Below are 12,450 nucleotides of genomic sequence, written 5' to 3'. Positions count from 1 at the left end.
TCACTCTTTCTAAGTGTTGGATGCCTTTTCTTAGCATAAGACACAAATTTACATATTGGCAGCTGTGGCTTTCAAGTTTCCAAGTGGAGTTTGCTCTTAATATTAATCTGCTTTTCACCATCTCCTGTGTCTGTTTTCAATCAGGGGTAAAAATGTCCCACAAGCAAGTCTAACATTGCAATAATGCTCTGTTATAAAAAGAAAAACTTCATGTTTTGTGGACACTCACCTTGATAGGCCCTAAACATTTACAAGCAATTTTTTTAAGTGGGACCAAAAAAATTTACATATCTACTTTGAATTGATGCCAGTTCAGGAACAAAAACTGATTGATACTGAGCTTACAGATGGACTTGAGACGTCTCTGGCTGTCTTGGCCTAGGTTTTCTTCTCCGTGAAAACAAGATGGTCTTAGCCCCTTGGCTGTATGTGAACGCACACATCACTGACACAGGCTACACCACACAACTGTTCTCTTGCATTCTCCCAGGCCCTATCCTGTGGTCCTTCACTTATAAGTCTCCATCATTCGCCTTTGCCCTTCATTCTGTGTTTTTAACTCTCCTGTCAGTTTCAAAAGCGTGAGCTGTTTTTCAATCTTACTAAGGAGAATCTTACATAGAAAAAGATAAATAAACAACTGTATTTATCATCTTCCTTTCCTCTTCACTGTGGGAAGAGTCTTTTGAAGCCCCCTAACCCTGGCTGGGAAATGTGGCAAACCTCTCTCCTCTCTCTGCTCTGCTATTTCAAACTGGAATGCCATTCCCCTTAATTGGACACATTGGCACATTTTTTAAGGAATATAGAAAACACTAAAATCTAAACTTATATAGATGTTAAGATTGTCCAAGGTCCACACATTAGCAGTTCAAAGTGCTATTCCCTGCGTTCTCCTATCACACACCTCGATGATTTGATTTTATTATTTTATGCGTGTAGGTGTCTTGCCTGTGTGTATGTCTGGGCTCTACATGCATGAAGTGTCAGAAGAGGCTAGAAGATGGCATTGGATCCCCTAGAACTGAAGTTATAGATGATTATGAGCCACCATGTGGATGCTAGGTATTAAAGCAGGGTCCTCAGGAAAAGCAGCCAGTGCTCATAATGTCTAAGATATCTCTCCAGCACCAACAATTAATCTTTCAAAACAATCATCTGTTAGCTCAAACTTCCCAAGTGTATCTAATATTATTGTTCCAGGCAAATATAAGCCATTTCCTTGAGACAAGTTTCTAGCCAGAGACTGTTATAAAGACTTGAACCATGTGGTGCCTTTAGAGAGAGATCAAGGAGAGGCAGCACCTTTGATCTGTCTTATGTACGTGCTATTTTTGAAGCACACACATGACCATGAAGCACACCTCTCCCTGCCCCAAAGCCTGAAAATAGCTTTTTAAAAAAATAGTGCAGAAACTCTGAATATAATCAAAACCACCTAATTATACACTTCAAATGGACTGGCTGAGTATATAAATTACATGTCAATAAAGCTGTTTCATAATGCTTCAGGAAAAAAAGGTAAACATTGATTCTAGAAGTCTATATGCAAACTGATTGTTTACATTATTATAAACACTTGTTTCCACTGATTTATTTTTCTACTTGTGAAAGTGAGTGAAGGGGATGTATTCAGAGTTCTGCAGAGTGAGTTCCGGGATGGCCACAGTTAGAAAGAAAGGAAGGAAGGAAGGAGGGAAGGAAGGAAGGAAGGAGGGAAGGAAAGAAGGAAGGAAGGAGAGAAGGAAGGAAGGAAGGGGGAAGGAAGGAAGGAAGGAAGGAAGGGGGGAAGGAAGGAAGGAAGGAAGGAAGGAGGGAAGGAAGGGAGGGAAGGAAGGAAGGAAGGGGGGAAGGAAGGAAGGAAGGGAGGAAGGAAGGAAGGAAGGAAAGAGGGAAGGAAGGGAGGGAAGGAAGGAAGGAAGGAAGGAAGGAAGGAAGGAAGGAGAGAAGGAAGGAAGGAAGGAAGGAAGGGGGGAAGGAAGGAAGGGAGGAAGCAAGGAGAGAAGGAAGGAAGGAAGAAAGAAAGAAGGAAGGAAAGAAAGAAAGGAAGGTATAGAGGTGTAGAAACCCTAGGACAAATTAAAAGTAACAGAAACTTTTTTTTCCTTGTTAACAGTTTTCATTTAGAAGTATTTTGGTTGACAAACTAAAGTCCTTAAGTAAAAGAAAGATTTGACTATGTGAAACTTCAAGTTTATGTCTTAAGGAGGCTTTGAATCTTAGAGCAGTACTAACTCTAAATAGTGAGCGGGTCTCCTCCCCCATCAATGGCAGGGATAAAATATATCATGCCCACTGAGAGTTACAACCTCCAAAAATGGTATGCCGCTCACCAGGGTAGGGTAGGGACGCCAGCAAATTCAGAGAACCCAGAAAAAGAACAATCGGATCGTGCCTGGGAGCTGACGGGAAATCTAACTTGCTCGGTCACTGTGGTCTGCTGCTGTCAAGTCAGTCTGTGGACTTCATTCAGTTCCAGACTTGGAAGAGAAAAAGAGCTCCATGTTACTCAAGCAGTATGAAGAATAATCTTCCAAACTCGAAAGTAATCTAAATCCACTTATTCCACTTCACAATCCTTTGTGAAACAATTTGTGTAATAAACTGCACGTCCTCTCTGTTTTTGCAGAGGGGGATGCTGGATAACAGAGTTCGGGCACTTGGCTAGTGTCGTCTACATGTGGGGAATGGGAATAGCCGTATGCAGATAAACAGCATTTAAATACCCAAGGTATCACTCGGCCAATGAGAAATGGACCTCGATGTGCAAAGTGTAGGTTGGAAGAAGATAAAATTTGGTGCTAGTTAGCTATAACCAGTAAAAGACAAAGGCGACTGTAAGTGGAGTCGGGGTTGAACGTAAGCATCGGAGATTTTGTTTTTCTGAGAAATTAAGGAACTTTTGAGTAATAAAATCTAGCAAAGCAAATGAAAACTTTTTAACAAGTTTTCTTTTTCATACTATATCTGATTCCAGTCGTGAGTAAAACAGAGAGACCATGAGCCAAGAGAAAATAAAATTGTTTAAGTATTACTTGATTCTCTGGGTGGAATGGTGTTTAGCTCTCCCAAGGTCAAGACAGCTTGCTTTCTTTTTACAAAAGGCTGTATAAAAAGGAAACTTTCTGTTTTCATGCAACATTATAAATCCTTTTAACGCTCTTCCCAGCAGAGATAAATCATATTGGAAAATGTGAGTGATTATGAAAATAGAGCGACTTTTCATTTCTGGCACCAAACGAAATTTCCTATCCACTCACCTGCAGCACGAATTCTCCACGAATTTTGCCAGGTATTTACAAATTACAAACAGGGCAATTACTTTTCTCTGCTTCATGAGATCACTTTAAAAAACCAAAACAAAAAAGACAGGCAGACAGGCAGACAGATAGACAGACAGAAAAGGAAGAAAGGAAAGGAAAGAAAAGAAAGAAAGAAATTAGTTAAGGGTGGTGACGGTAACGCATCAGAAGCCACATAGTTCTGTTGTCTTTGGATACCAGGCAAACGCGCTGTGTCTCTCTCCAGTGGGGGTGATTTCTACCCAGAACAGCGTTCCCATGGCAGCAATAAACCAGTTTGGAAGACCTAAAGATGAGGGGTCTGTATCTTAGAATGCCAAACCACGACAATAAAAACTTAAAACTGTAGATGGGACGCCCTGGCTTTGACTTGCTTCCCCAGAGTTATTCCCAGCTCATGAGAGCCCTGCTGTTCACTGGCAGAACTCAAAACAGACTTGTTAAGCTTTCCATTAACACGCTTTTGTCGGTGCATCTACACTGCATCAATTCATAACAACTGAGAGCAGCATTCGGCTTACACTAAGTATCTGGGAAACACTGATGGTGTCGATCATTAGAGTGGCCATCCAGAGACAAGAAATTATATTCAATACTTAAAACTCAGCCCTTTAATGATTTTTAGAAAAAAAAATCAAATGTAGGATGAATTCTTTCCAACTGCTCTCCCATAGGATGGGCGCTTATGTTTAAGCCCAAGGGTCCGGTCTCTCAGCCCATTACTGTATGTAAAGTAAGCGAGTTCTCTGCGTGCAGTGCGGAGAGAATGAGCAGGAGATGACCCCAGAGGGAAAGAATACTGAGACATGAGAACGTGATGCAATTATCCGAAGTCACAGGGGAAATGTGAACGTGGACTGGATATGGAGCATGTTACGGTGTTATTTTTATTAGGTGTCACAGCAGCGAGTGGCGGTGGACGAGAGCGTCTTTAGGAAGCCGCAGGCGGAACTGTTTGTGGAGTCAAGCATGACGTCAGTATCTCATCTTCAAGTTGGTCAACAACAACAAAAAAAACTTCGTCTGGCTTTTGTTTTCTTTTGTTGGGCTTTGTTTGAGGGTCTCTATAGCCTAGGCTTGGAGCAATCACAGCGATCCTCCTGCCTCAGACTTTAGAGTGGAAAGTTTCGGTTTTAAGTATAAAGATGCAGCAAATGTGGTCATTTAAGTAGGTAAAGGGCTTATGGCTTGACTGTACTTACCAGCAACTTTTCTACGGGTGGGGAAAAAAACACAAAGTCGGGAATAGAAATATATAGGGTAAAAATAAAACCTTTACTGAAAATAGTCCATATTGATTTAAATACTTTGCTATATAGTATACATTTATACATCGGTATTATTTATTTACTCTATCAAACACAATCTTCCCTGAAATTAATAAGCACATCATTTTACTTTCACTTCTAAAATTCAGTCTCTTACATATAATTAAAACAGTCCCATGCCTATCTCAGAGCCATTCAAATGCAGGCTTAAGGATCTCGAGTTAAAAATCTCAATAAGCTGTAAAGGTTTCAGTAACTTTTCTGCGCATTTCGTCTTTGCTTTTCTTCTTTGTCTAAAATGGTCTGTTTTAAGCTCAAAACAGCATCTTGAAATGCAGGATTTCGGTCTAATGCCTTCTTGAAATCTTCCACTGCTTCGTCAAAATACCCTGTAGCAGAGAATCCCAGAGACAGGGAGAGAAAGGAAGAGGAAACGTTGAGGGTTTCTCTAACTGCACAGTGGGGTCTGAATACACGGCTTCATCTATGAGCTCTGCAAAGGAAGCTGCCTCTCCGGGATCTAAGATGGCCTATCGCCGTAACGTGTGCCCTGACGGAGTAAGTGGATCTGAATCACTGACGGACAACAGTGGTGCTCGGCCGCATTAGCTCTCATCCAACATGCATGAGGCCCTGCGCTCAATCTCCGACAAAACAAAAACTAAAACAAATGAAATTACTGATGGGTTTTTTTAATCAGATCTTCAGGCGGGCAGTATATAAATCATCACCAAAATTCAACAAAATTATATCATTTCGTTTACATAGCTGCAGTAAAACTGAAAAAGGGGCTTTTATTTTCATTTTAAATGAGAAACAGTATCCACAGTCTCTTTAATCCAAGCGTCTAAAAATGTCACTTCCGGCTACCTCCTGCCTTTTCAACCAGAAAGTGTCACTGGCGCCCATCAGCATTCCCTCGTTTGTGAGGCTGGGACTGCGCAGGTGCAGGGTCACCCTTGCCCCTGCGTCCAGGTCCCATTCCCACTGCAGTGCTCGCTGTGGTCTGAAAGGCCTAGCAAGTGCCTGAAAACACTCAGGAACGCTCCCTTGTTCCTCAGCTGTAAACCTAAATGTCACTTAATTGTCAAACTTGATTCCCTCACAGCAGCTGATCGCTCTAAAGCAAAACAAAAAACAGAAAAGTGAAGAAAAAAAAACCAAACCACCTTACCCAGCCTGTAGCGTATCAAGCCTCTGTTATAATAGGGGACTTCAAAGTTGGGCAGGATTTCTATGGCAGATGTGTAGTCGTCCATGGCTTCATAAAAATCAACGCTGAAGTACTTGGTTTGCCCCCTGTTGTTATATGCGGTGGCCAAATCCTCCGGGCTACATTTGCTTTAAACAAAAAGTTCACATTAAAAGCACATTGTTAAACCCCCCTCACTTCCACTTCCATGCTCTTTGGGGCACCATCAAACTCCGTAGCCACAACACGCTGTGTGGAAGCTGAAACGCCAAGCTGAAGAAACGGTGCGTGTGGAAACAGAAATCAAGTTCTGTGAACGCCAACCGGCGTCTTTCATGGGGCTACAACACAGCGCGTGTTTTAAGGTACATGGAATGTTATTAGCGTCCTCAAAGCCTTGCTCGTTGCCAGCATGTTTTGCTGAATATTAAAATGATTGTTGACTGTTTTCAGAGCCGACTCTGAAGGGAAGAAATGCATGCGGAGCAAGGAAAGCCCTCCCAGGTCCCAGTGTGCTACACAAGTGTCACAGACGCTAATTTACTCTGAAACGTAGGTGGTCTTCAAACAATAAGATCTGAAGTCATTTCCCACTGGTAAAGAAACACTGGTTAAGCAGTGGTTAACCGTAGGTATAATATTCCACGGTTCTGCCCTTCCTGGGAGAGTCTGACACCCAGCAGCCAGGAGCCACCATCAGGTCAAAGCCTCCCCCTCCCTACCTATGGCAAATTATCTTCACTGCTCCGAGCCAGGGGTATTACCATCTTCCTTCTTCTCTCCCCTTTTTCCCCAAAGTCAAACAGAGTAACTACATACTCAGCCTCTCTTTTGCTATGCCCCACAGTACAAAGAAAATATTGGTAATGGCGGTAATTTATTTTTTTAAAAGAACTGTATTATTGTATGTGTGTGTGAGCACAGATGCCACGGCGGGTGGATGGAGTTCAGTTAAACTCTGAGTCAGTTCTGTCTTCACTATTACATGGGCTCCAGGAATCGAACCCACTTGCCAGGTTGGTGCAGCAAGTGCCTGCAACTGCTAAGCCATGTCCCTGGCCCATCCGCTGTTTTTCTTGATATATTAATCCTTGAGAACTCAGGCAAGGACCATGACCACAGTAGCACACGGAGGCCCCTGCAGTTTATTTTGGGGGAGGGGCATTTATTTGATTGTTCCGGTTTTTGGGGCAGGGTCTCACTATGTAACATTGGCTGGCCTAGAACTCACGGTGGTAGGCAGGCTGGCCTCTGCCTCCCGAGTGCTGGGATCAAAGCGTGTACCAACACACCCACATGGTCCTGCAGTGTAGACTCCACAGTGGTAGGGAGGAACTGTTGTAACTTAGAAATGTTGTTTTGTCAGCTCTGAGAAAGCTGGACAAAGGATACTTCTGATGGCCACCAACACCACTGTTAAAGGTTTATGACCAGGAGGCTTTAACTGGCTGTAACCAGGTGAATGCTACCCTAGACTGAAGAAAACACCACCTCGGGACTCCACAAAACTTTCATTATTCATTTGAGGTTTCAAAGCTTTGTTATAAATTCTTATCCTCGGATAATCTAGAAATTTAGATTTCATTAAGACAAATTCTAAAATAATACTTTCCATAAAGGCAGACATTTTGTTTGCAATCTTAAAGACACGAGCAAGAGCTAGAGAGATGGCTCAACAGTTAAGCACACTTGTTGCTCTTCCAGAGGGCCCAGGTGCAATTCCTAGCATCCACACTGAGGTTCACAACTCCAGTTTCAGAGAGTTTAAGGCCCTCTCCTGACCTCTATGGGCATGGCATGCATCTGGTCCACAGATAAACGTGTGTGTAAACACCCATATATATTTAGAGTAAATCTTTTTTAAAACAGACTCATACTTACCATTGACTTTCATTGTTACAGTACTACTATTTTTAAACATAATATTTCTTCCTTGAAATTTTATTAATTTATGTGTGTGAGGTGCTCCCACGTGCATGTAGATGGCAGAGAACAGCTCTAGAGAATGGTTTTCTCCTTCAGCTTTAAATGCATCCCAGGGATTGAGCTGAGGTCCTCGGTTTGTCTGGCAAACATCTTTACCCATTGGGCCCCTTGAAAGCAGTCAGTACTATTCAGAATTATTAAAGGACCCAATATGTAAAACAAAAAAATTAAACTTCCAAAGATACGTATAAGGAGAAAGTGGAACTGGTAGATTTCATGTTTTGACTGCTATGGAAACTGAAAACCCATTTTACAGATGAGAAACTGGCCAGAGAAAGGTTCGAGGGATACAGTGATGCTGAGACTAGAACGTGAACGTGCCGAGCTTTCAGCGGAGGAGGCAAGCCTTCTAGCCATAAAGAGCAGAGACTGCCTTGCTGTGGTGGACACGGTTCTTGGGCTGACGCGTGCAAATGAGCAAGAATAAGAAGCTCAGGTAGCAGCCGCATACCCGTTGCTGCTGACTGTTTCCGGAACTTCCCAAAGAAGCCTTAACTGAGAATAGAAATGAAATCTCCTGTGTTTTCGAGCCTTTTTATCAGGAGTGGTGGGGGATACGAGGGGGGGTAACTTCATTCTACCATATATGCAGAATTTTCTATTAGCAAATGTCAGCGGAGTGCTCAGCCACAAATAGGGCGCCTACATCAAGACCCTCAAGGCTCAGAAAATGGGAAGAACCTGGGGTTGGCACAGAAACGAGAGACAGTGCCTTCTAGGCATTTCGGGGGCACTGCACTCATAAAGTCACGGCTGTGGTTGGCTGCACAAGACCCTTACAAGATCAAGTCAGTCCACACTCGAGCATGGGGTGCGGCTCTTGCCCCAGAGGAGCTTCTGAGGAAGGGAGAGAGGGTTAGCTTTCTTAAGGGTATGGCCCTGGTTGGTCAACCAATCTCCTGGATGGCCACACATCTGTGAATAAATGGGGCAGCACAAAATGGGACTTGGTAACTTTTAAAAAAGAGGGGGAAGGGAAGGGGGGTAGAGCTGAAGGAATTAAGGTGATTAGTGAGGATGAGGATTATCAAAGTGCACTGTATGAGATTTTCTAAGAATTAATAAAAACGCTATATTAGTAAAGAGAAATTTCTGCTGTCACAATAACATAGTACAAAAGTGAGAAAGCAATTATGCCTTTCTGGCTTAATTCTATTTAAGTCTTGCAAACAAATAAGAATGCAGTCTTCAGTAGTAGATCTCATGCAAAGACAAGTTTGCATTCTAGTATAAAGATCTTCCAGGACTAGTACTGTAATCTCAGCATGTGGGAGGCAGAGGCAGGTGGCTCTCTCAATTCAAGGCCAGCCCGGTGTGTAGAGGGAATTTCAGGACAGCTGGGGCTGCACACACACACACACACATACACACACACACACACACACACACTAAAAAAAGAATTGTCCAAACAGTTTCTCTGTGTTCACTCCACACATTCCATAAACCCAACAATGGCAAAGCTTGCAGTAACTAATGCTACACATCCAGGCATCAGCACAGAAGATGAGGCTGCGAACATCACGAAGAGTAAAAGAAGACTTCAATTGATTACAGCGGAAATGTGAACCTGCAGACAGAAAAGTTCTCACATTTGAGTTGGATCGAGTCCCCAGGATTAACGACCAGTTCACAACTAATACAGAAACACTGGGACAAACAATACAGAGGGATTGGGAGTTAAGTTCCCTGATAAGTAGATGGGACAGGAGAGGAGCCAGGACTAGAAAATAAAGATAGTGAATCTGGTCTGCTTCTTCCTTACCCGGCTGACCTGAAACAACAATCTGGCAGCCTACAAAGGCTTTTTTCTACTTTTCTTCCACCAATATCTCCCACCCCCAACCCTGGCTGATGGATCTGCTGTGCTACTACACAAGTTCAAAGCTGGATCAGGACATGCTTAGGGCAAAGTTGAGGACTTATATTAGGCACCTTGTGTTCAAACTGACCAACCCTCAGTCCCTTAAACCTCAGGGGAATGGATTTGAGGGTTCCTGAAATCCTTCGCTTTGCGGATGATTTTTTTTCTGTGTGCCCTCTCCTTTTCTCATCCCTTGTAAACCTTTCCTCATTAGCTGATTCTGTCTGTCGTTAGGTTAGCTGTCTTTTCACTCATTAGAGGTACTTAGTTGTCGCACCCCCTCCCTTCCCCACCCCACTGCCTACCTAGCTTGAGATTACTGCCTTTTAATTCCTTAACTGTCAGAAAACAACCCAATCAAGGCTCCTAGATGTCCAAATTTTAGTAGACTAAGTATCGGACATTTGGTTCGACAAACAACCCCGTTTTCTCAAGACTTAAAGCGGAGTGGGAATAAAGAGGGGTCAGATGTGCACATAGTGATAAACAGCTCGAACCCAAACATCCAAATAACAAAGAGCTTTATTGGGCAGTAAAAGTTTCATCGCTGGCTGGACACTCTACAGAAAGGAATCTTGTGGTGTTATAGCGATGTCATAGTAACAATCCTTAGCTTCGGGGAGTGTGCTGTGACATTTTTGTGAACACTAACGGGGCGGCTGGGTGCAGTGACCCTGCTTTAAGGGGGTGCTGAACCGGAACCTTCGCGTCCCGTACGCAAACGTGTCGCTGTGGTCCCGAGGACGGCGGCGCAGCCCCGCCACCTTCCCAGCCCAGGGAAGCGGCTTCCAGCCGCCTGGGCCTTTGGGGAGACCAAGGTGTCCCCCTTCCCGAAGGAGCTGGTGCAGTCAGCAGCGCCGCCCCAGGACTCCGCAGTTCGCGCGTCCACTCGGGGACCACCCACGCGCCTGGGGCCACCCGGCTCTCGCGATAGTTACCTCCTGTGACTCGCGCACTGGCCAATGAATGCGGAGTACAGCTCCCGGGCCTCGGTAAAATCGCCCCTGGCGAAGCGAGCCTGCGCCATCGCCAGGGCGGCTGGGCTCTCTCCCCGCTCTCGGCCCCGCGGCACAGCCATGACCGCCTCACCCGGGTGGAAGCGGAAACCACAGCTACCGCTCACGGGACTTCATTGGCTAAAGGAAGCGTGCCACCACAGAATGAGGACGTTTGTCCTGTTTGAGGACCCGTAATATCGCGAGATAACTGGTAGCGCCTGGCGAAGTTCGCGGGAAATTAAGAGAATTTAAATCTGTGTGATATGTATATACATATATAAATTAGATTAGATAGGTGTCAGTTTCTTTCGTTTTAGAAAGGGTCGTTTGTCTTTAAGAAAGCACATAAGATAAAGTGCACATATACTGATTCTGGTTGAAAAAGCCAGGTTTCAAAAATAAAGAGCAGAACGTAATTATCTAAGTAGAGCACTTTACAATGCATTAAAAATGAGTGCTATGGTTTGAATGTCGTAGCCCCCGCCTCAAGCTCATGAGTGGGAATCTTAATGCAACAGTGTGCTGATGTGGAGCCCAGTATATGTGGGCTCCACTCTCAAGAACGGACTAGTGTCAGTCATTTCAAAGGCAAAGAGACTACCGTGTCTTTGTATGCCTTTTGCCATGCTATGGTAAGGGAAGACAGCCCAGCCCCCAAAACTGAACCGAATCAATTTATTTAGAAATGACCCAGACTACTGTTAGTGCCATGACACACAATAAATGTTATACGGCATTTGGTAGAATTGACTTATAGAAATAAAGGTCAGAGAAGAAAAGTACTTGGAAAGTGATTGTGATCTTTAACATAGAACTTCCTCCTGAAAGAATATTAAGTCTATGGTGTGAGGAACACAGTTTTCAAAACTGGGATTAATATACTGAGCAAAGCTTCTGTCCTCAGCACCTTGCAGCCTAGCAAGAAGACAAAGTCTTTTTAAGTCAGGTAATGGTCAGTATGGAGGAGAAGAACATGTTATTCTGTAAAGGACGGGTGGGGAAGTAAATAGAAACAGAACCCACTAATGCTGAACTGTGAGGAAATAGAAAACCCTAAAAAACCTCTAAGATACTATTAGTAAAGACGCTGCTTTTGTATATGAGTGCTTTATCTGTATGTACACGTGCATGACAGAAGAGGGCATCAGATGTCATTATAGAGGGTTGTGAGCCACCGTGTGGTAGATGGGAATTGAACTCAGGACCTCTGGAAGATCAGCCAGTGTTCTCAACTGCAGAGTCATCTCTCCAGCCCTAACACTGACAAAGAAAAGCCCTAGATCTGATGGCTACATCAATGACTACAAACATTTACGGGAAAATCAACACCAGTCCTTAAACTCTTTCTAAAATTTAACCAGCAAAGAACACTTTAACATTCTTTTGTAAAGCCAATCCTGCCGATACACCAATGTTTGACAGTATCCATTATGACTGACATCAATGCAAAACTTGACATTTTGGTTGTGAGCCTAGCCTTTAAAATGGCTGCACCACCTTGATCAGCCTGCACCAACAGAAAATGTAACAAGAGACCACCATATCAATATCAGCATATTAAAAGAATTATGCACTGTAACCAAATGAGAATTACTCCTGAAATGCAAGGACAACTCAATTCTTGAAAATTAACCAGTGTAACATACCACATTAGTGAAATAAGAAGGGGGAAAGGAAACTGTGTGGTCTTCTCAATTCACATATAAATGCATTTGAAAAAATTAAAGCCTTTTATTAGTGAGAGCATGTGTGCTTTCTTGCCCTTACATTCATATGGCCCATCTTTCTCACCCTTTTAACTTCTACTTTTTTAGTGCGTGTCTATGGGTGTAGGTGTTCACAT

General features: G+C 43.4%; 1 protein-coding gene across 1 annotated transcript; it reads right to left on the bottom strand.

The window, feature by feature from the left end:
• Window positions 1–4,164: 4,164 nt before the first annotated feature.
• Ttc32 (tetratricopeptide repeat domain 32) lies at window positions 4,165–10,764 on the bottom strand. Its single transcript, NM_001398690.1, has 3 exons — window positions 10,548–10,764; window positions 5,745–5,911; window positions 4,165–4,959 (listed from the first exon to the last, which is right to left on the bottom strand). The coding sequence occupies exons 1-3, from the start codon at window positions 10,685–10,687 to the stop codon at window positions 4,820–4,822; spliced, it is 447 nt and encodes a 148-aa protein (NP_001385619.1). The 5' UTR covers window positions 10,688–10,764; the 3' UTR covers window positions 4,165–4,819.
• Between the last annotated feature and the right edge of the window lie 1,686 nt (window positions 10,765–12,450).

The sequence above is a fragment of the Rattus norvegicus genome, chromosome 6, assembly GCF_021556685.1.
Source record: "Rattus norvegicus strain SHRSP/BbbUtx chromosome 6, alternate assembly SHRSP_T2T, whole genome shotgun sequence".
NCBI lineage: Eukaryota > Metazoa > Chordata > Mammalia > Rodentia > Muridae > Rattus > Rattus norvegicus.
Note: the sequence above shows the minus strand (reverse complement) of the source record. Positions and strands in the feature narration are given on the sequence as shown.